This window comes from Parasteatoda tepidariorum, chromosome 1, assembly GCF_982258835.1.
Source record: "Parasteatoda tepidariorum strain Cologne lab strain chromosome 1, Ptep-v5.0, whole genome shotgun sequence".
In the NCBI taxonomy this organism is placed as follows: domain Eukaryota; kingdom Metazoa; phylum Arthropoda; class Arachnida; order Araneae; family Theridiidae; genus Parasteatoda; species Parasteatoda tepidariorum.
Window position 1 is genome coordinate 39,596,688 of NC_141755.1, and position 25,431 is coordinate 39,622,118.

The window sequence follows — 25,431 nt, forward strand, 5'->3', positions numbered from 1 at the left end:
CTACATGTTACTAGCAGGGTGGTCATAATGTAATGGCTCTTCGGTGTATATTAGAAGGATTATAATTTGCAAAACACGATGAAATAATCGCTAGAAACATTATCTTCTTCGTATTGCATGAAAAAAAGGGGATATGCTAAAGAAATGGATTTCGAGTCAGATCAAAAGCAAATTATACACTACAGATTTATTTTCAAATAATACGTCTAATTATTAATGTGCGTATTGATATTAAATTACACGAATTAGGTAAAATGTTGTACATCTATTAAAATGCTAAAATGTATACATATGTGAAATAGAATCGGGTTGGATCATAACTGCAGTAAAATAGGTACATGTAGTAAAAATATTTAATAACGAGTAAAGAAGCAAAAATTTTAGGATGAAGAATTTCATGTATAACTAATTCTGGACAGACAATAAATGAAACTAAACTACCAGATTATTTAAGATGCATACGTATATGGACAAAATCGCTAATTGAATAAAATATAGTTATATACAGCGTAAAATACCAATAATAAGTCGAAATACAATTAGACTAATGAGTTTCATCTAAAATCCAGGACAAAAAAAAAACTGAACTACTAAAAATTGAAAAATGATGTCGGTTATAAATAAGGAAAAGGATTGAAATATGTGATGAATTGTAAGAAGTAACCCAGAAGTAATATATTACAGGGACTTTAAATTTATTTATTACTTTCGTTAAATAACCGACCCAATTTTGAGCTTTCGACTACCAATGTTCAACTCCTCGGAATTTTGAAAAAAATCCAGAAGACAAGGGATCTCCTGTATCAAGTATTGGGAGAAATTTGCCTTCGTGGATTACATTTTGAAGGAACTTAACTCGCATTTGCTTTGTATGGAAAGGAAAACAACGAAAACCACCCACGGGTAGCCAGACGGCAAGGGGTCTAACCCATAATCCGTCTACCACTGGGGATATTTTACGCCATCGCTGTTGTCGATGCAAGTGTGCGAAATTCGAATCAACCATCCATTGCTAAGATTCGAATCCGGTTCACCTCATTGGGAGGCGAGAACTCTATCCCCTGAGCCACCACGACTCTTTAAATTCAATATGACTAATAACAACAGTTAAGAAGAGAATTTTACTTACAAAATTGACATCAATAGTTTTTCTCCAAGTATTTTCCCCAGCCACGCCAGCATTATTAACCACTATATCTATTCTTCCAAATCTGTCTATGGTTTTGTCAAAAGCATCTAATAAAAATGTATCATCTTATAAATAAAAACTGAATTGCACATTATCAGATATTGATAAAATAAATTGTTAATTTTTTTTAATTGGGAGCCATATTTGACTAATACCGAACTTCAAACTTAGTGAGATGAATTTTAAAAAGTAAAACTATATTTAAATTACTGAATGTTCTAATTCTAAAATCCAGCACCATTGTGTGGAATATCTCAGATTAATGTAGTATTGTTGTCTGAGTTGTTTATTTTTTTATGTCCTGGGTCAGAATTTATTTCACTCTTAAGAGTTCTCTACACCTTAAACATACGGGAGCTAGCTCATTTGGGTAAAACGTTAGTCTTCAATCGTAGTCTGCTTATAATGACTTCTTATTTTCTGGGCAAATTTAATGGTTTGAAAGAGATTGCTAGTAAATACACATAAGGGCGACCTTTGTGCTGAAATACAAAGTAAGGTAAAGCAACGTTTAAGAGCACAAAAAATATATAAAATGCTGACAGCTGTTTCGGATGCTCAAAGGGTAACCTTCATCAGTGCAACAGAAAGAAATAAGAGAACAGGGTAAATATATATAGAAAGATGACGTCACAAGAGGGTTTGGAGCAACGGCCAATAGGAGGGAAGGGTCTATATATATTTACCCTGTTCTCTTATTTCTTTCTGTTGCACTGATGAAGGTTGCCCTTTGAGCATCCGAAGCAGCTGTCTGCATTTTATGTATTTTTTGTGCTCTTAAACGTTGTTTTACCTTACTTAGACTGCTAGTAGTTTAATTTGTAACAGTTAAGTATCAATAATTAAATAAGTAGAAATTCTCTATCATAATTTTACCCCTCATTTTATTTGTTAACTTCAATTTCTCAGCTTGCAAGAGTCGATTCTCAGCTTGCAAGAGTCGAGTTGAGTTGAATGTAGAATTTAATGGCACAAGTTTCTGGAATTGGTTGAACTACATCAAATGCATATGATATTACATATTCTTTAGAAAGCTGATAGCATAATGCTATTAATCATATCTGAACCGAAAAAGATATATTTTGTGCAGCTCGGGATCATGTGATCCACTTTTACTTGGCGAAGACAAAATCGTTGAGAAATCTTGCTAGTTTCATCAAATATAAAGAAAGTTCAACAGTCAAATTATTCTCAAAAACATTAGGGTCATAAATTAATATTTAAATGAGAAAATCAAATATACATAAAGGTTATCGAATTATGAGAAATAGCAATCCAGATTCCTAAGGGTACCTGTTTAAACCTAAACTACAAGAATTTATGCATAGTAATTTTTTATTGTTACGGAGATACCTAGGGTTTAAAACGTAACTAAACTATGTTTATTATACTTGAGAAACTCAAAAACACAAAAAATTTGCGTCTTATGTATTTTTTAATAGTTTCAGAACATATCTTAAAATTAGCCTATGTTGGACTACGGATTTTTTTCCAGAAACATTTTTTGATTTTGCGCTTCTTAGTTCTTCTAAAAATGAATAAATAAGTAAAAATGGTCAAGCAGTGGTCGGAAAAAAACTACATTTTCTTTGTAGGTAACTACAATTGCTTTTTTTTTAAATGTAGCGATTACAAACTACTTTCGAATGCAGTCACTACTTCATTCCTTTTAGAGGACAAACTTAACAGGAGAACGTAATTTTCATCAATATTTAAAATGATTTTGAATAAAAAATTGACTTCTGTTAAATATGAGGAGACATTAAGACGTTTTAATTCATGCTTAAATGAAATGGTTTTTTAATCTAAAGCACTTTTTACGATTTTGTTCTTTTAACTGTCAAACTCCATGCTTTTCTCGACGGTTATTTAGAAAATGCTAGGAAATTATCAAATGTTTGTGATTTGAGTAGTCTATGCTTTTTTTACCCTCCCAGAAATAAAATACAGTGCAAAAAAAATGGACCACTCAGAATACCTTTTGATCTAATGATCGGATTTTCACGCTCTAGGATTTAATCTTAATGGTTTAGGGGGTGACTTCAAATATGATAATTAATTAAGGCAGACGATATTTTAAGTAGCGAAAATAGACACAGAAACGTACTTTATAGTTCTTGTGAAAATAAGTTTTAAAAATGTCGGATATTTAAAATTTGATTTCTCAGGATCAATTCAACTGATTTCGCACTAATTTTTTCGTGCATCAGACGTAGGTCTCATTAATGCTCGACCGCATAGACATTCTTATTGCATACGTTGACGGGCCAGCGAAGGATTTGCACCAATCAGATTCGAAACATTTTTTGCGTTTGAACTTTGTTTATTTAATTAAAGGTAAAATTAATAGTCAAGAATCGCAACAATCAACTGTTTTTTTCTCTTCTGTATCGAACTACTCACTACGCTACTTCCTTTAATAAGTAGCGCACTACACTATAAGCTACGGAAAAAAGCGACTACAGTAGTTTCGCTACTTGTAGCGCGCTGCTTCCGACCACTGGGCTTAAATCCAATTATCAAAATGTCCGATTTGTGCTTTAGAAATATCATGAATTTATTTTTCATACTCAAAATGTGATTAATCAATAGGAAACTACAAAGCAGTGAGTCCATGAAAGAAAATGCATCATTTAGAGCAATGATGTCAATATTTCAGTGGAGAGTTTGAGAGAATAGAATAAGACAGAGCAGTGACGAAGTTTGGGGTACAGGGTGTTCTGTAAGGTCCACCTTGAATGCATATTTTTATAATCCTTTTAAAAAATGATATGAAAAAATATACACGTTGAGGATCACAAATAAAGTTTTATCCCGAAAAAAAAGACGAAATTCAACTAAACACTTATGGGGAAAGCGAGATTGAAGACATCAAAACCTGTTTGATTGCTATTGGAAGCAGAGGAGACAGGGAAAGCAAAAATTCGAAACACATGTAAGTTTCACAAGGCAATTGAATGGGTTTTGATATTTTTCATTACGCTTCATTTAATAGCGATTCGCCTTAGTTATCTATGTATATGCGCCTGTCAAATTTCTAAATTTGAAATAATAAATTAGAATATCATGAATTATTACCTTTGAAGTCATTGTTATCAGTAACATCAGTTTTTTTGAAAAATATGTTTGCCTGTAAATTTGTAGGCAGATTTTTTATTAATTCCGTGGATGTATCCTCATTTAAATCACAAATACAAACCTAAAAAAAAAAAAAAAAAAGAATTTAAAAAACATACTATATAACACCAAATCAATATTAAAAAAGACTCACTTCTTTACTTTGAAATGTCTAAAATTGAAAGTATTTTATTGTGACTATTCATTTATTAATGTAGTGCATATTGAAAGTACCAAAAGTACAAACTTCATTTGCAGTTTCCGGACATCTGTCTTTAAGTATTTCAAAGTATTAAGTAACTAGCGATTATACTAAATTTATTTCAAATTTTTGGGATGTTATAAAAATTTACAGATTTGCTTACAGATTTGAGAAATTCTTTTCTTTTAAGTCGCAAATTACAAAGTAAAAAAAAAGGAGCCCTTGAATAACTTTTAATATCTAATTCATGCTAGATTATAATATTTTAAAAAGTAGACTTTCTATTTCACTTAATATATAACAGACGATATTTTAAATTACAAAATCAGTCATTTTTTTTAATAAACATATTTTTTTTTTTTTTTAGGGATTCAGTTTTCCGACACTCACAATATCTTGAGGAGCAGCAATTTGAGAAATATCAGATGGATTAAAAAGTTTTCCACCAAGGGGAGATACCTTCGCGCTAACAGCAGTCAATCCCCCTGGTAGTTAACCTTTTTCCAAACTGTTTTTTTGCATTCCAAAGCTAAAAGTTGGAACTACACAACTGTGCAATTTGTTCGCCAAAACTTTAATATCTTGTGCAACAAAAAAGTGTTTAAAATGGAGCTATCACGACAACAGATCAGAACAATTATGTAATAAGTGTTCCGAAATAAGCTCCGTGCAACTGAATTTCACGAAAATAAGCGAAAGTTTAGATTTCAATACTGTTTCTTATGATACAGTAAAAGTTTGGTTTCGAAAGTTTGAAACTGGGAATTTTGACATTGAAGATGAACCACATTCCGGCCGCCCTATTGAAGTTGATTGTGACTAGTTAAAGTAAATCATTGATCAAGACAGGAAGGTTTCATCACAAACTAATGTTTAGAGCTTGACGTTTGCCAAAAAACAATGGTTAATACTCTCAAACATATGCATCTAACGTTTAAATTTAACCGCTGGGTGCCTCACGAATTGATTGCTGAAGACAAGAGCAAGAGAAAAGCGGCCTTTTTGGCTCTTCTCAGAGATCAAAGAAAAGAGCACAACCTAGACAGAATTGTGACCTGTGAAGAAAAATGGATGTACTACAACAATACAAGCCGTAAAGGAGGGTGGTCATCATCCAGGGAATCAGCAGGTTCGGTTGCAAGACGAATGCTAACTAACAAGAAGGTGCTTCTCAGTATCTGGTAGGATTGTTGTGGAATTATGTATAAGGAGTACCTAAAAAATGGGCAGGCTATCAACAATACAATATACAGCAATATGCTAATCAAAGTTAACGATGCCATTCGCGAAAAACGAAGAAACGAGATCAGAAGGAAGGTGGTTCTCTTCCTTCAAGATAACGCCAGGTCACGTGTTACTGCGATAACCAGCTGGGCGCTCCACACGATGGAGTGGGATTTGAAGCAACATCCAGCATGCAGACCGGATATGACGCCTTCGGATTACTATCTGTTCTCAGATCTACAGCTGCATCTTGATGGCATAATCTTCCATTTAAATGACGAGTCATAAATGCGGTCACAAAAAAAAAATAAACATCTCATAATACGACATCTCAAAACGTAAATAAAAAAAAAACATCTCAGATAAAATCAAAAAAGAAGGGGGGGAAGGATAGCTGTAAAACTATAAAATAACATAAAACTTATAGATGAAAATGATAAATTGTATTTAATGTAGACGAATTATTTTAAATCAATAAAGTAGTAAATATAGAAATTATAGAAATCAATAACTGTAGTAAAAATAGAAATTATATTAAAAAAAAGGTAAATAGATATATTTAGATTAGAATTTAGAAAAAAAATAATGAGAAGTAAACAGAATTTTAAAATCATTTTAATACATTTATCTTTCCAAAGATTTATAAACATTGCGAAAATTACTATTCTTCGAATTTTGAAAAAGTAAATGCATATTCCCATTACTTTTAAGGGATAAAACTTTGAACCACTGATAAAAATTGAGTCACCGATAACATACAGATCAGCATTCTTCAAAATAAATATAATCCACTAAGAAATAAATGCAATAAACGAGTTATAATATTAATTCATTAAATGACTAACATTATACTAGAAAAAATAATAAATATTAAAAAAATGAATGCTCCCAAAAACATAATATTTCTACAGCTTTATAGAGATAGTGCAACAAAATGAGATAGTGCAACAGAGATAGTGCAACAAACCAACTTTCCAAAAAATATCAAAGAGGAAGAGGTAAAAATAAAGTAGGGCTTGAGCTTATCAGAGGAGAATGAACACTTATTCCTGTTAAATAGGCAAGTTGTGAGACTCATTTTTCTCTACAAGCTTCTACAGGATAAGTATATGACAAATGTTCCTAGTATACAGTGGCTGGGTGGTGCAGTTGGTTTGTCGTCGGCCATCTGAATCCAAGTCTGTGGGTTCGATCCCCGACCCAGACACCGGATTTTCGGGATGCAGAAAATCCTCAGCGGCCATGTTGTATGATTATGCGGCATGTAAAAGATCCCTGGAGTGCCTCTTGGAATTTCCCGCAAAATTAAATTCCTAGTGCACTTTAACATCCAAATAAGAGTCTCGGTGCTGCCATCTAGTGTGGCAGAAACTAGACGTCCAAATTAACGGTATCTCACCCATTGTGGTGGTCCTGAAAGAGTGGATACCACTTCTGGAGAACGCACTAGGTCAGCTCATGTGTGCGTACTTGTGCAGCTCATTGGAAATAAAAAAAAAGTTCCTAGAATACTTTGGGCGTAGGTTCGATCCCCACACTTGACAAAATAGAAATTCACTGTTAAGAATTATTTATACCCGATAAATGATGAAATCTAATGCATAAAAAATAATTATCAATATATTAATCAAATCTAATAGTATTAAATAACTTAAAATTTTTTTAATAAAAAAGGTTTCTTTAATTTTATTTATTTAATTTTTAAAGAAAATAATTACAAAAATTAATTACTATAAAATTTTATATATCCCTTATTAATATTCATTTTATTTTATACTCATTCAAAAATTATGCAGGTTAAAAAATTCTTTATTATTAAACATTTAATATTATTACTTATTACACATTATTAAAAACACAATATTCTTCAATTTATATTAATTAAATATATTAAATCAAATGCTTTTATTTATAATAAATCTAAGATTTTTTTAACATTTGATGCTTTCTTTAATTATTTATGAATTCATATGAATACACTAAACATATGTAATATTCCTTTTTTATTTAATACTAATACAAATTATTATCAAATATAAATTTATTTAAATTAATTTTTACTAATTGAATCAATTTATTTCTAGATATTAAGTACTATTAAATAATATTAATATTATCTGTATTAACCGTATTTATATTAAATATAAACTAAATTTAAGGCTATTAATTTATTCTAGTTCTGACATTTGTACATAGATAACATAATCAGAGTACGTTACACGTTCATGATAATTATCAGAACATCAATTAATATTATTTAGAACATCATCATTTTCTAATATTTACTTAAATATATTTAACTCACATTACTCCGGTTCATTATGTTAAAAGACTTTCAGGAAAATATTTATTAAGTTATAATATTTCAATAATACATTTTTAAGCTAAATATTATTTCGCACTTGTTGTTCAAATTCGCACTACAGTTTAAATTTCTTAATTTTGAAAACGTAGGAATATTTTTTCATCATTTTTTAACAAAAACTTCTTTATTTTCTCGTTTTTTCCCTTTATGTACAAAACAGTTTTGATATCCAATGTGTTTTTTTATGTTTATATTTCTTTATTCTGCACGTTTTTTTTTTTATTTAGGGCTGCAAACCTTTATCAAATAATTGAACATTAATTATCGTATCTTAGACTAGAGGTCTACATTAATCTTACACTTAATAGTAGAGATTCATGTATAAAACTTTTAATTTCCAAAAACATTTTTCCAGCAAAGAAAAGCATGTTAAGATTGTTTTTGAACACTGAATAAATAATTTGACATTTTCGGTTCAAATTTATTGCTGAAAACAATAAGCATGGTTATTTTTCATGATATAAACTTAAAAAACACACAGATTAAAAAGAAAATTCATTCGGTTAGGGATTATTTTAATTTTAGTTAATATTAAAATTTATTGTATGTTTCCACAATTTAGTATCTTCTTGATGAATCAGCTATTTTAACCACACAGATTTCAACCCTATATTTTAAAATGATTTGTATCAGAATCTTCTGATTTTCGTTTAAATAATTACAATATTGACACATGTTTATAGTACTTTGAGTTCACTTTTTTAATAGCATCTGAGAATTTACATCACTCACTCTACTTCCCTCAATATATAATTTCAAAAATATATTGTGGTTCACATATGTATTCTTATTTTTCTTAACAATCTAATTGTTCTAATTACCCCGAAATGGAATTTTTACTAAAATTCATGTACTACAGCATAGATGCTTCCCATTTTGTGCTAAGTTCTAAAATAAATCCGTATACAATGAGTATTTAAATAATGAAAGGGAAAATAGAAATTTCATTTAGAGTATGGTTATTTATATAAATGCTTACGATTCATTCGACTTTAGATATTGTAAAATATGAAAAAAATCTACTAATTTATCACTGTCAAAAAATGCATCGTTTTCCTAAAAAAAAATTAATCTTCAAAAAAAATTATTAATATTATTTTAGTGACTCAAATTGTGCTTATCGTTCCAAAACTCATCTTATGAAGCATTTTATTCCAATTTTATAAAAAAAAATAATTATTTTTTTGACTAGTTACTTGTAAGGAATTTATAAATATTCCTCATAAAGGATCATCTACTCAAGCATAACTTTTGCATTGTGCATTGATAATTTGTTTGAATTTTTTGAAACCAACACATTCGAAAAATATCGTTTTCTGCACGAGAAGCACTATTCTACTTTAATCTGATTTCCGTGCTCATTAAAATTTGCTTATAAAAAATACTTTAATCTGAATTCCGTGTTTATTAAAATTTGACGAAGTTATTTAAACATCACCATGTCAACGGGAAAATAATTATTCTCCGTTATTTCTAATTATCATATTTCATCATGATGGCCAATACAGCTGATGCAGGGTTTAGTTGCATTTTATTAACAGGCGTTCACATTTACTTGAGCAGCATGTTTTTCATGGTATTTTGCAAACTAATGATGCATATGGAATTGCATATTCGTATAAAAAAGAGCAAATTTTTTATCTAATATCATATTCAGTATGCCCCTTACTGAAATGCCTCGGAGAGCATTTCATCATCATACTGATCACTCTTTTTATTGATGTTTTACCTAGTGTTGCATAATTCTATTTAAAACTACTCGTTATTGTTGAATGTGAAAAATACAACTCTAGTATAAGACGTTTTCTTCAAGTTTGTAATCGTTTAATTTGAGAACTGACAGTCTAATTTTTACTGACACGAATTTAGCATTAGCGGTCAGCTATACTCTTTGTAACCAGAATACGCATCTCAAAAGTTACGTGATTTTCAAACTCTCCCCAATTTCCCCCTCTCCATTACCATGGCTTCGGAAAACATTGCTTTTTAGCAATATACTTGAGTAAAGATGTGTTGGCTAAGAGGATAGAGCGTTCACCTTCCAAGGAGGTGAACTGGGTTCGAATCCCAGCGATGGCTGGTCGATATGAATTCCGCACCTGCCTCGCACTGACCATAATGCTGACGTAAAATTTTCTCAGTGGTAGATGGATCATGGACTAGAGTCCCTTTGCCGTGAGATTCGCGGTTTTTCTCTCCATGTAACTCAATTGCTGGTTAGTTCCATCAATCAACAACGGCTATAAAATAAAATAAAATATGCTTGAGTAAGAAGTTGGAATATACTGGCTTGGGGCAAAAAAGTAAGCTCTGCCGAAAACATGGTAACGGAGAAGGGGAAAGTAGGAAGAGTGGGAAATTTTCGTACGGTTTTGAAACGCTTATTCCGTTTACAATGAGTATAAATAGATTTAAGGGAAGGTAGTAATATAAAATAAACTGATAACTTAAAAAACATTGGATTACATACTTTTGTTCCTTCATTCAACAATGCCAAGCAGTACGCTCTTCCAATTCCTCGTCCACCGCCAGTCACAAGGGCAACTTTTCCTTCGAGTGTCATGATTTATAAATCCTCATAAAATAGCCGCTCCTTCGTACTATTCCTAGAAATAAATGCACTAATTCTAATCAGAAAAAAAGAGTCCTTCAGTTTTTCGCATAAACCTTTCTACTACATTAAATATACAATTTGACTTAATGAGTTATTTTTCCCTGACATCTTGTTAAATGGAATGATCGACTAGTTGTTTCAGGAAATAATGATGGAAGATTTTCGGAATAATCGCATTTTGGCTCTAACTTTTAATATGAAAAGAACTAGTTAGATGATTCGTATTTATCTTTAATTTTAACAATTCGTGATTCAAAAGTGAATAAATAATGATTAAATCTTATGTTTCGTATTAATTACAAGATCATTTTCTCAAAATCGTTTCATAAAAAATTGTATCAAGTACAAGCTAATATTTAAATATGAAATATATCTCTGTTAATTTATATTTTAGGATATAAAATACGATTTTATTCATTCTTAATAATCCCCAAGGAAAAATAATGAAAAAGAGTTAATTGTTTAGAAATTGAATGGTCCTTATTTATTACTTATTATTCTTTATCACTTATATTTACTTATTATTTACAACTTTACTCTTAACTGCAGATACAGACATTCAAAACACTTATTTTGACTGCAGTGAGGCAAATATTTTAATGCGTAATAACTTAGCTTATTCAATTATTTTTTTTTAACGAGAACAACTCGAACTTATCCATACACAGCGTTCTGTTTAAATTTATGAAAATAATTTCCTTTTAATACGCGATAATATTTGTGATTTACAAATATAGTTGCTATATGAAAATCAGATAAGTATTTAGAAGATTAAGCTTTAAAATTAAGAATTAGGAGGATTTTCAATACCATCATTGTTTTTTGGATATATACAGCTATTTACAAATGAAGAAAATTATGTCACAATAACTTCTTTTTATTTATTTGCTGCTTTTTAAAAAAAATCCGAAATATGAGATTTTAGAAACTTGTGGGGAGCTACATTGCCGACGATGTCAACCTTCATCTATCAAAATGTACCACGATATAGAATCGAGTTAACACGTCTCATATACCAGTGAATTGGAATTGTATTATTGTAATGGTAGTTACACAACATTACTCCCTCACCAGAATTTTATCTGGGATAGAATTTGATGAATACAGATCACTAGATGACACGACCAGGAGAGATGTGTTAAGTTCTCCAGATTTTTAGCACTGGTAGTAAGAGCTGTATTGACACGTTGAGCAACGCATCAGCCATTGGTGGCTGACACTGGACTTTCCATTTAGGCCGAGTCAGCCACCGGTGGCTGACACTAAAATTACATTTAGACCGCGTCAACCGCGTGGCTGACACCGAAATTACATTAAGGCCGCGTCAACCACCGCTGACTGACATTGAAATTACATTTAGGCTGCGTCAACCACCGGTAGCTGACACTGTAATTACATTTAGACTGCGTCTGCCACAGCTTGCTGACACTGACCTTTCACATAGGCCACGAAAAACAGCTGGCTGACAGCGTATAACATGATATAGAACTATAAAATTACGAACGAAACACTGAAATTACATTTAGGCTGCGTCAACCACCGGTAGCTGACACTAAAATTACATTTAGACTGCGTCTGCCACAGCTTGCTGACACTAACCTTTCACATAGGCCACGAAAAACAGCTGGCTGACAGCTTTTGGCGAGAAATCGGTTGCGTTTATTATGAGTCTGCATGTTTAGTTAAGTCTGTCGCCAAAGATAACAGAAAGGAGAAATGCTAAATTTAAACATAACTTTAATGAAAACTTAGCAGCAAAATTAAAAACATACAAGAATAATCGAGCAAGTAATAACTGAAGAAAAACGTAAACCAGATTGCGAAGAAGAGAAAACGTAAAGTAAAGAACGAAGTATCACGATGGTTTCGATGGTAACGAAGTTTCACGATGATCACGTTTTATTTCTTGAGCTTCAGTTCAGTTCAAAGAGATTACGAAAAATACTTTGAGCGTATGTAAAAATTTTCAGGTTCGCCAGAGAATGAACTTCTCGAATCAAGTACGATGATTTCACCACAAGCTTAAAATATGATATAGAACTATAAAATTTACACTCTTTTATGGAATTGCAGAAAATTTATTCAAAATTTACTTAATTATTGTGATTCTTGGTTTAATAAATTCAATTTAGTAGATTTTTATCCACCACTATTTCTACATAATTCGTAGGCTTATATAATTCTCCACTTTTGTCAGATATGTCATGATAAACCTTCTAAAAAAATAGCAAAATCCGTCTAATATTTGAAAATTTAGTTTGTAATTATTTATCGTGGCCAGATGGGCAAGCCATGTAAAATTAGCGTGGCGTTCAACGTGTTAAGTGTGCGTAGTCGTTCCTGTGTTGCGATTAGAAGTCGGATGCGTACAAGCTCTAGTGGTGTGAGATAGAGACTGAGTAGCAACAATGTCTCTGTCACAAATAGCAAGTCAACTATTTATTGTGTATCATACATGTGGGAATTATTATCAAGACAAGCGTGTTCTCAGATAATATCCGAAGGACTCCGATGTTGGGACTGGTGCCGACGCTGTCAACTGTCATCTATCAAAAGGTACTCCAAGATAGAATCAATCAAACACGTCTTATATACAAGTGAATTGGAATTATATTGTGGTAGTGGTAGTTACACAACAATTTCAAAAGGCTGGAACTAATTATTGACCAAAACTGTAACTTTTCTTATTGCAACATCAATGCTTACAGAATAAATATAAATACTAATTTAGAAAGTGTAAATCTCAAATTAAAATGCTTTTCAGACTTATAAATCAATAATTCTTCACAAAAATATCCTTTCATTTAAATCAATGGTTCATTTAGAGTAATACCAGCTGATTTGTATCATAATGTTAATCGTTATTTAAATCTAACCATATTAAATGCACACGTGCTGACTTCAAATGCCATAAAAGAAATTTCTAAGTAACAGCAACACTTATGATTGAATTTTTAAATTATGATTTTTTAAGTTTAAAAAAAAAAGGTTGCTTTACTCACCAATATAGTTCAAACATCGGTAAATAAAACTTATTGTTCAGGCAGATATACTTTAAAAATTTACAAAATTTTCGGAAAATTTCCTACTTTAATTTTTTTTAACCACTTTGTATAATATTTCCATATTACCGTTCAGAAATGTAAGTCAACGAGGCTTGACATAGAAAAAATGTTAGTTCTATAATAAGAGTTTAAATTACATTTGTAGCCATTTTATTGCTAGTTCCTTCTTTAACTTATCGTCTTATGCACAGTGCGCGCGCAAAATTAAAAAGTGAACACACTGAATAACTTTTGACCTATTGATCAGATTTCCACGATCAAAAATCAAGCTTAATGGTTTCAGGGGTGACTTCAAATATGCCAACTAATTAATGCAAACAATATTTTAAGTAGAAAAATTAGATACAAAAACGTACTTTGGAGCTCCTGCGAAGTCAAATTTAAAAAAGTCGGATATTTAAAATTTGATTACTCAGGATCAATTCAACTGATTTTGCACTGATTTCATAAGACATAGGTTTTATTAATGCTCGGTCAATCTTAAGCATGTTAATTAATCTTAAGCAAATCTTAAGTATCTTAATTAGTGCAGGAGATATTTTTTTTTTTACAAAATCAAACATAAAAATCTAAACTGCTGTTTGTAGAAAATGCAACACCATGAAGGAATCATCAGAATCAAATGAAATTCGCAGCAAATGTCAATTATAGGATATTATGCAAATTAATAAAGTTTCAGAGCCATCGCGCGTGCGTGGCGCGCGCAGCGCCCTCTGAATTGATGCTGAAAGCGTATAAATAAAGTGCTGTAGCGGGACGTTGAAAATAGTCTATGATTATTTGTTAGTAGCAAACGTTTAGTGAGACCTGAGTATGCCTCCACGACGGAAGAATAAGAAATTCAAGCAACTTACGGAGTTTGAACGAGGGAGGATAATCGGCCTTCGAGAAGGAGGATTTTCCTATCGCGCAATAGCAGCTCGTATGCAGCGGAACAGTTCCACAGTGATGCGAGTTTGGAAGCAGTGGACCGACGAGCACCGAACAACTCGAAAAACAGGCACTGGACGACAGAAGGTGACGTCAGAGCGCGATGATCGACACCTGCTCCGCATGGCGGTGAATGATCGCACAGCTTCCTCCAGGCAGCTGGCAGCACATTGGTCTACTGTTACAGGTGTACAATTGTCGGCTTCGTCAATTCGTCGTCGTCTGCTGCGCCGTGGATTGCGTGCAAGGGTGCCATTATACAGGATTCCCCTCACGGCGGATCATCGACGGCTGCGTCGGCAGTGGGCTCTTGAGCACAGAGACTGGCGAGCTGATTGGCACCAAGTTGTCTTTTCAGATGAATCACGCTTCAATTTGTGGACCCATGATGGCCGTGTTCGTGTTAGACGTTATGCCGGTCAACGCTGCCTTCCTGAGTGTATTATTGAACGACATAGTGGTCGAACACCCGGAGTTATGGTCTGGGGTGCGATTTCGTATCATGGACGATCCAATTTGATACGAATTGAGGGTAATCTCAATAGCAACAGATACGTCCGTGAAGTGCTACAGCCCGAAGTCGTTCCTTTCCTTCAAGGCATCCCTGGAGCTATCTTTCAGCAGGATAATGCACGCCCACATGTTGCGCGGACTGTTAGAGACTTCTGTTCAGCACAACGCATGCAACTTCTTCCTTGGCCTGCTTATTCGCCGGATATGTCGCCTATTGAGCACGTGTGGGATATGGTTGGTCGGCGTCTCACTCGTGATCCGCGTCCTGCAGTTTCCAAAGACGAACTTTGGTTGCGCATACAAGCGATATGGAATTCTCTTCCTCAAGCAGATATTCAACATCTGTTTGACTCCATGCCACGTCGTATAGCAGCACTTATTGCAGCGCGTGGTGGCTGCACCAAATACTGATTTCGGACGCTTAATTTGTTTCTTTTGTTTTGAAAATTTCATCATTTATTTGTATCAGTACAAGTCGTTTCTGCATTAAATTTCATTTGATTCTGATGATTCTTTCATGGTGTTGCATTTTCTACAAACAGCAGTTTAATTTCTCCGAATAAATATTCTTATTTTCGACAGATTTAGATTCTGGACCTCCCACGGGGGTGGCGGCAATTCAGAAGATAGAAATCTTTTCCAAGTATAACTCCATATAAAAAAATAATACTTTTTAATTATTACTGACTATTTATAATTATCTTAATAATATTCATAATATGATATTCTTAAAATGTTGAATTGTAAGGCATACAAATTTTTTCATTATTTTAAAGTCTACAGTTTCAAGTAACAAAATACAGCACTATAAAAAAGTATGATCGAATTGTTTCTGATATGAGATTATGATTAGTTCAAAAAATTTGTACACCGTTCATTCATCCGTACATCATAAAAGACATTCTTATTTTTTGCCTCTCTTAAAATATTGAAAGCAACCGCTTATTGAAAAAAATAGTATATCATTGCTGAATATCTCTAATAACATTTTTCATGTTCAATTTTCAGTTAATAATTTTAATGAATATTTTTGCTTTACCTCCATCTTCTTTAGTTGATGCTTCTTCAAATTAAAAATTCGTCAAAAAGTAAAAATCTTATCTCTGTCCTGTAGACGTAATTTTATTTTACTTATAAAAGCATACGCACTTCATATCGATATCCAAAGAAAATGAATTTTATGCTCTGTAATTTAGAATTTCTTGTTTATGATAAGTTTGTGAAACAGAGAACTGTGCTTAATTGCAAACTAAGCATCAGAAAATACAAAATTCACTCTACAATATTACACAATATATGACTCGTCACTATTAAGCAATCGATGACATTTGCAAAAACTTATCGATAAAACCGCATATTTCAATTGTTACTTTAACGTTTATTTTATCGGTTCACATTACTTTTAGAACAATTCCTTATGAGTGCCTTTTACTTGAAATGATTGTGATCTCTACTCCAAATGCGTTGCTTGTTAAATAAATATTTCCAGCTTCTGAGAGCTCCGTCAAAATATTAAATGATTTTTTTTTCGAGACTAATATGCTATTTTTATAACTACTGTGAGTTTGCAACTATTACTCATGGCTGTTTAGGTTAAGTTCAGTTTATCTCAAGCCAGGGCTGTCTACGCTTATTTCGAAAATGACGCAGAACGTTAAAATGATGAAAAGTCAAAGTTTTGTGAAAATGAAAAGCGTTTGTGGTCAAATTTTTTAATACTTAGAAACTTCCTCCAATGCTGCAATACTTGAGCTCATACAAATTTTCAAAAACTGAGAATAAGGCAGGCAGTGATTTTGATAATTTTCATCTAGGTAGAAAAATGTCGGAACAAAGTTATTTGTCTGCTTTAAAGGCCAAATAATTCTTCACGGCAAGATTGTTTACATAGTTTATAATCATCGCATTGCTTCAAGTGTAAGGCACTTAAACTATGGCTTTTTTATTCCCCTTGGTGACAGAGCTTCGAAAAACCGCCATATACATAATTGGCGATCGAAACGGGCCTTAGAGCAGAACTTACTATCTACTATGGCAACACTTCGCACGCTTTCGCCATTATCGTGTGGACAGTCATAGAAAAAGGAAGTACTTTAGTTTCTGCATTGATTTCCGAATAGATTAAAACCTTTCAAGTTAGGAAACTATATAGAAGTGAAAACTACATTGAACATAGTTCTAAAAGAAACTATATCACGGAAATTTTCAAAAAATATTTTTGATAATTAAATCGAAAAATATTAAGAAAGGGGTAAACATCGCACTACATTCCTATAGATGATGTTTTCGATATAAATGTAAACAACAATAACCTCGAGCTCTTGACCTGCTGTATTTCCGGTTAGAAAGAATGAAGATGCTTACTACATCTTATTCTGCGAGGCGATATTTTAAAACAGATAATTTTGGTTTTTTTTTTATAAAAGAGATAATTATGTAATTTCTAAGCACAAATTTGCTGTATTTCATAACATACTAATGATATTAAATAATGCCGGTGAGCTTAAAGTGAAAATTTGTGTTAGTTATTTATAAATATAATGTTAAAAAAGGTGACATGATAGCTAGATTTAGAAAGAACTCGCTTTCTTGGCTGTTCTGATTTGTCCTCGTTTTGTTTATTCCTGTTTGTTCATGTTGCAAACAATGCTCCAACATACGTTAATGTTAGCATATTGTTCGAGCAGCAAGATTAAGTTCATTTTACAAAATATCGTTTAGGTTTAAATTTCGAAGTTGGTATTTTGTTGAGAAGGTAAGAAGTGCTTTTTAACGATTCTTGTTTTCAAATGACAGGTCTTCGAACGACGATTCCTGCAGTGATTCTTTTTTTTTAAAAAAACACTAATACTAAATCAGGCACAAATTACACGTATACAAGAAATGCTACTCAAGAGAATCTCATAACAAAATGATTACGTTGTGAACCAAATGACTTCAAAATACACCAGAAACAGTAACAGAATGAACAGTAAAGTGCACCCTAGTGAAGAAAATACCATCCATACAACTATTAAGAGGAGGAGAGGGAAGGAGGGAGGGTCAAGACATGGAACCGGCTTACTCCCCAGATGGCGTATTCGAGCCTTGCGATCGTGAATATTCATAATTTTATCATGCCAAGCACCCAGTAAAAAAAAATTTACAAAAATTAGTAAATTTGAAACTTACAGATCAAGAGCCAAAAGAGGGTTATAGTTTATGATGATGTCATTTATTTTATTGCTCATTTCTTTATTCTTGAGAAAACTTTCATTCTTTTCTTTTTCCTGTAGTCTATTATCTACGTTTTTATTTAAATAATGAACATACACAGAAATATGGTAAGAAGACTCAAAAAACTTTGGAATTAGTTCATAACTTTCTCACGGTTGAATGGCATTATTTATTATTTTTAAGAAGGTGACAAACAAAAAATAAGTTTCTAAATTTAAAAAAAAAACATTAGGTGTTGAATTTAACGTTACATTTTGTTTTGCTACGCAAAAACTATGAGGTGTAGAAGCTTGCTATTGAAAAGGTTTGCAAGAAAATATACACGTACAGGGAGCGATAGAACTGAAAAAAAATAACATTCGATAATTACTTTGAGAACTATCAACTGTTAAACTTACAATAAAAATTACCGTGCGGGCTGCTCTACAAGCCGTAGAATTGCAACTACAGAGCTAATATTTGACTCGCTGAAAGGGCCGTTTTTGTTTATGAACTTAACCCAAGTTTTTTTCTTTTCGAAAATTCCAATTTTGTGCGAAGGTTATTTAGATGCTTTTTCGCGATTTTTTCCTTCGCTTCTTATGATTTATTTACTATTACTACTGTTGTTGCTTACTATTTATACACTGTTTTTAAAAAAAAATTATTCCTCTCGAAATCTTCCATTTACAAGCACATGCTTCACTTCATGTTAACAAAAAATAGACAATTAATAATAAAAAAAATGCAAAATTAGATGTTGCTAAGCATAAATCTTAAAATTTATTGAAATTGAGCTTAGTGAACAGAGGTGTAACTTACAAATAGTCACAAAAAATCGAAAACTAATATAAGGATATTTTTGTGTAGGAATTTGTCAATAACTTAATGTGATAACTTAAAACATTTAAAAAAAATTATAGTATCTATTTTGTTAGAAAAACTAGTTTAACTTATTGCGACACAGTTCTAGCAATGTACGGTTTGCAGTGCTCTGTTTAAGAAACTGACTTGGTTTTCAAAACGTTTTATAATTATTTATAAAACCCAGTCAAAAGTGGATACTTAATCGATCACTACGGATATTAAACTTTTTATTTTGATTATGAAGGCATATCAGGGCTCGAAAAACCACCCGTCCTCCCGTCCTCGGCGATCAAAAATTCCCCGCGGACAACGAATTTCTCGAAACCGACCGCCGCGCGGACGGCCATTTTTCCATTAATGTTGGTGATACATTTTCAATTTCTGTTTTCTTACAAGGGTCTAGCGCCTCACTTCTAAAATGACCCTCTAATGTAGAAATACAGCAGCATACTGCGCATGGTGGAATTGATGTTTTCTCTGTCTCCCGTACTACAGCGGTTAAAAGGGACTTTTCAGCAATGAACTTGCAAAAAAAAAAAAAAAAAAAAAAAAAAAAAAAAAAAAAAAACATTACTTAGTGGTTTTAAACAAGAAGGTTTAAGCGCAATTATGAACATCTACCTAAATTTAAAACCCCTTTCAGATTTCTGTGCATAAACCTCTGCAAATCATTAGCTTGATTGTGGAACTGGCAAACGTCATATTTGATTCATTTAAAAAACGCAGTACCCTTGGATAAATTGACATTCCAGATAACTTGACATTTGTCATTTAAATTATTTCATGAAATAAATAAATTATTTCATAAAAGAAATAAATTATTTCATAAAAGAAATAAATTATTTCATAAAAGAAATAAATTATTTCATAAAAGAAATAAATTATTTTATAAAAGAAATACTAGGTTCCTATTAGTAACCTAGTATTCCTTTTATTACTGTATAATGCAATCCCAGTATTTGTAATCCTAGTAACTACTAATTCATTGTGCAATTTATATAAATGCTTGTAATAAATAAGAGAAAATTATATTTTTTATATATTTAGAAGCGACGGGTTAGTTTCAAAGGAGGACGGGTATATTGTTGGACAAGCCGTCCTCGTGAACGGGTAAAATATTTGAGTTTTTTCGAGCCCTGAGGCATATTCTTTTAATCGTTAAATATTTGGCTCAAGGAAAATATTTTAAGTAGAATATAAAATAATTTAAAAAGTTATGTTTTAAATTTTAGGGTGATTAATGAGGAGAAATACCACCAATAAAATTTAAATTTTCTTTATGTTAAAGATCAAAATTAAGAGCTTTATTTTATTGGAAATAATTCTTTTTTTTTTCTTTTTGTAGATTAATTTCCACTTACACGATGATTTATATTTTTTTAAAATAAGATATACAGTATGTCTCAAATTAAACGCAACCTCCGTAAAACAAGAAAATAGCGCAATCAAAGAAAGAGTAACTGCCTGTGCGATATTTACGTGCTCAGATAGATTCCGCCAGATGATTGGTTCACCAAGATAAAGCCACCAATCAAACGCTTAAGTCAACCATGTCTTTCCTTACAGTTTTTTGGGGATAGCCTACTTTTCAAAGGAGTGTGACCTTCTCAAAGTCTGAATTTCTTCGAATCATACTCTACGGAGGTATTTAAAAAATGTTGGGTATGCAGATTGCCCAATATCGAACGCGGTACTAGAGGCGAAAATTGAACAAGAGAAGAAAAAAAATTCCCACAAGTATTGATTAATCTTTTCAGTAATCTTGTTAAAAGAACTTAATTTGTCAATCGACAGACAACGGAGCCGTGGTGACTCAGGGGATAGAGCGCTCGCCTTCCAATGAGCTAACCGGGTTCGAATCCAAGCGATTGCAGGTCAATGCGAATTCTGCACCTGGCTCACTTGCCGTCAGGCTAACAGAGTGAGGTTTTCCTCTGCATGCAACGGAAATGGTGGTTAGTTCTAATAAAGAGTCCTCCACGAAGAAAAATGTTTCCCAATACTTGATCTAGGAGTTCAATTGTCTTCTGGATTGGGTTCAAAATTACAAGGATACGGTGTTAAACGTTAGTAGTCGTAAATCCGAAAATTGAGTCGTCTATTCAACGACGGTTATAAAATAAAATTGACAGATAACAAGAATTCAACATGACTTATAATTAGTGTTCAATAAACATCCTCTTTTTCCTTTGTGCATGTTTAGTCTTTCTCGGTTGCTTTTCCCTCGTGACATACTGTATTACTGTCTTCTTTTTTTTTAATATTGAAATAATGTATTTCAGTGATTTCACTTTTCATTTCATTATATGAACCCTTTATTTATATACCTGGGCCGTGATAGCGTCGTTGGCAGGGCGCTGGACTCTCGTTCGTAAGAACTGGAGTTCGAAACCAGCCGGCCGAAGATTTCGCATGTAGAAAAGGGTGGTTGGTCCACGCTAAATCAGTCGGGTCACAAAGCCCTCCATGTTCCCATAACAAATTATGCCTCGTGGGGTACTTCAAAACTTCCAGTAGGGTTCATTTGTTTTTATTTTTAGGATAGATGGTGAATATATAACTAAAATATGATGGTGAATATAAAACAAAATTTACGCAAATTGTAATGGATTTTCATTCTGTCTTCATATTTTAATAAATGTGTCGTGTTGTTAGCACCCCTATTTATATTTACAAATCACACAGCACAATTAATTTCATGTTAAATTTCATAGTTTTAGTGACTACGTATACCTGCAATTCGGCATGCAGACACACACAAATTCTTTATTTTTTTATATGTATAGATTACTACACGAAATTTAGTGCCTTAATTAAAAAAATTGCGAATTTATACCATAGAAAGCTGTGCAGAAATAATTTCTGTAGTTACGAACTTATGAGTTAGACGGCAAAACTACTTCTCATCTATTTTTTTCCCTTCCAATTTTACAAGTTTCAATAGTATACCGATACGTAATTATTAACACAAAATGGTTAATATATTATTTTAGTTTAACGTATCAAAATATACTTACCAAAATGTTCCTTTTTATTTTTATTAATAATTATTTACTAAGCGAGTAAGCAAAGAAACAAGATGAAATTCTGTCATCTTTAAGCAAGCGTAATCATACTTTGATCACATAAACAAAGATGAAATGATTTTTAAGTAGTATAACCATTGCCTACTATAGGAGAGATAATATGACACTTTCCGACTCATTTACGCAGATATTATCTATAGATTCGTTTTTCCTTTATTTTCTTCCTTACTTCCTAAATTCGCTGGAGAAAAAATATTTATCTTTAGACAAATTCATAACGGCAAAAAAGGGAAAGTAGACTAAAATTTATTTAAACTAATGCACAAATTTTTTAAAAAATATATACTAATATTTTTAAATAATATATAATGGTTAATTAATTGTTCATCAATCGTAAATGCTAGAATGTAAAACAATTGTAGTTTTTGGAAATTCTAGGAAATTAGGCTATTTTAAGAGAGCGAGAAAATGCAAGACACAAGTATTCTTTTTTTCCATGATATAATATTTACAGCCAAATCATTTTGAAACTACGGTAAAATAAATGTACAGTACAGAAAAAAAGTGGACTTCCCTAGTTAACTTTTGATCCAATGATGGAATCTTTTCGTTCTAGGACTTAATCATAATGGTTTGAGAGGGTGATTTCAAATATGCTAGTTAATTATTGCAGGTGATACGTTGAGTTACGAAATCAGACCCAAAATCGTACTTTCTCTGAATAAACTTACCTTTTCCTCAACGGAATCGCGTTTCTGACCCGCAAACACATAGGTGGTAGCCACAATTTGGAAATTATGCTCCTCATAGTTTGGTCAGGAGAGCGATCTAAGTTTGGAATTTTTAATGTTAATTTTATTTTCTTGCGTATTTCGTCACATCTCGAAAAAATTTTAAGCGAAAAGAAAAATAATTGCATAATAACCTTAAATAAAATAATGAATATTTACTAGAATTTATTATTTGCAAAGAATTCTCTTCGGATAAACCAATTTTATAATTGTGTGCAAAAAGTTCTCGAGATATTGCGAAATGAGCAAAAAATAAAATAATAACTAACAAGGGGTCCAAACTTTGGATCGCTCTCCTGCCCAAACTATGAATTCACTAAATTCACATTAAGCAACAAACTTAAAGTTGTACAATCCTCAGAAAATAAAATACAAGTTTGGATTTATCTAATCTGCTTAAGCTAAAGGTAAAAATAAAATTATTCTGGTTTGCTAATTTAAGGAAATGAAAAAAAAGTGCATAATTTAGCAGTATTTTAATGAAACAAGAGCGAATAGGAGGAGGTATGAATGCATATCATACTTCGTTGTAATTTAATAATAACTAATGGTATTTATATATTGTTATAATATTAGAAGCTTCGAAAAACTCGTTCTAACATTTATAATGCTTTAAATGCAAAAAATATTATTGCAAATCATATTCGAAAACTCAGGCAGCCACTTTTCCCATCTTTCAATACCTAAATCAAAGCTCTACCAACTTCTTCTGTTCTAAAAATTGTGAAATTTAGTGTCAATACTTTCAAAATAAATTGGTGCAAATTAATTGATTTAAATGTAGTTTGTAAGAACTTAGAATGATTAATTTCAAGAAAGTAAAACAAGTTCATAACATTCAGCAGTCTTATTTTTAAAAACAGCTATAATGCAACAAAATTACTGGAATTTCATCAAATCGATTAACAAGCTGCTCTGGTTAATATTACAGTCACAGTGCACAAAATCTTCGGTTTCGTTCGTCACATTAACACACTAGAACATGATGCACTTAATTATACAAAAAGTCTGGTCAAAACCACCAAAATATGGTAAAATTTATCGGGATTTTAGCCCTGTGGGACAACCAAAAAGCACAGTTATTCTTACCAAAGCGTTTTGGCAATGACTTTTATGACATTAACAGTAAAAACCAGTTTTATTACTATATTTGGTAGTATATGAGACAAAATTTGGTATTTATTACCAAAAAGTAGAGAATTTTAACACTCTGTAATACTTTTGAAACTAGGTATACATTTTGATCAAAAATGAATTAGTGCTGTTTCAATTTTGAATACATCGTGTTTTGAAGTTAGACTATATTTTGGAGCTATTTTGGCACATTTTCATCAATTTTGAGAAACCATTTTTTACGTTGACTAAATTCTAATAAGCTGGAACCAGGGCTGTTCTAAAAGGAAAGACAGAGACAACTTTAATTGGGCCTAAGACTGCTAAGGGTCCGGCTGCAATTCCTTACAAATATTTTTAATATTTGCAAAAAATTGCTTAGAATTTTCTTTTTTAAGGTATAAGGAAAATCTAGGAGAAAATGTGCACAACAAGGACAGGAAAAAGAGTACAGTATACTCTGTATGATTCCAGGTAGTTTGAACTTACATCTACAGTGCATCTGTGTACTTGAGCGAACAAGTTGGTTATTTTGAGCATTCCTACCTCTTCCTCTTAATTTAGTTTTACAGAGTTCCAGTCCTAAGAAATGTTTTAAAATTAAACAGTTTCTCTTAAGCTATAAACCTTGGCGAATGGCGAGTAAAACAATGGTTTTTTCATGGAATCACGGTTGCCACAAAAAAAATGAACAAAATAGTTGTTTCTAGTAGTCTAAAGCATGAAAATAGTTGCCTAAATAAGAACAAAAATTTTTCAATAATATCAGTAAAATTTTATTAAATGACTTCATTGTAATATACCATTATCCACTTAGTCAAGTTGACGGCCAATATGATAAGTTTAAATAAACGTTAGTGCTCTAGCACTAAATTTTTTTATTAAAAAAAAGTAGTATATCTGCAGAACATTAAATACTTTTAAATGCTAGAATTAATGCAGAAAAATATTTTGCTAAAAAAACATTCTCTTTCTATTAATTTTCCCTTTCACATAAATTTTACTTTTATCAATAATTGAGATTGCAAATATATATATATATTGAAAAAGTGATTACTAAAATTCGAAATTCATGCATCATAGTATCGTATTAAAAATTGGGTTCATTAAAATCATGCAGAGTTTCGTAGCAATAACTGTTGAAAAGGCAATTGAGAAACAAAATAGATTCACAATGAAATTTGTGCAAATTAAGCGCATTAAAAAGTGATGACTCAAAT

At 31.8% G+C, this 25,431-nt stretch overlaps 1 protein-coding gene across 3 annotated transcripts in view; it reads right to left on the bottom strand.

Moving 5' to 3' along the window:
- LOC107453580 (15-hydroxyprostaglandin dehydrogenase [NAD(+)]) overlaps window positions 1–22,423 on the bottom strand; it is a 36,397-nt gene extending 13,974 nt beyond the window's left edge. For 2 of the 3 annotated variants that reach the window (XM_087162155.1, XM_087162160.1), the window contains exons 1-4: window positions 22,299–22,423; window positions 10,568–10,703; window positions 4,268–4,388; window positions 1,130–1,236 (exon numbers count right to left, since the gene is read on the bottom strand). In XM_087162155.1, the coding sequence (XP_087018281.1) occupies window positions 1,130–1,236; window positions 4,268–4,388; window positions 10,568–10,660 (321 nt within the window). In that variant the 5' untranslated portion in view covers window positions 10,661–10,703; window positions 22,299–22,423. Of the gene's footprint in view, window positions 1–1,129; window positions 1,237–4,267; window positions 4,389–10,567; window positions 10,704–16,258; window positions 16,464–22,298 lie in introns of those variants that run through there. The other variant, XM_087162159.1, reaches the window with a different exon arrangement.
- Window positions 22,424–25,431: the final 3,008 nt, after the last annotated feature.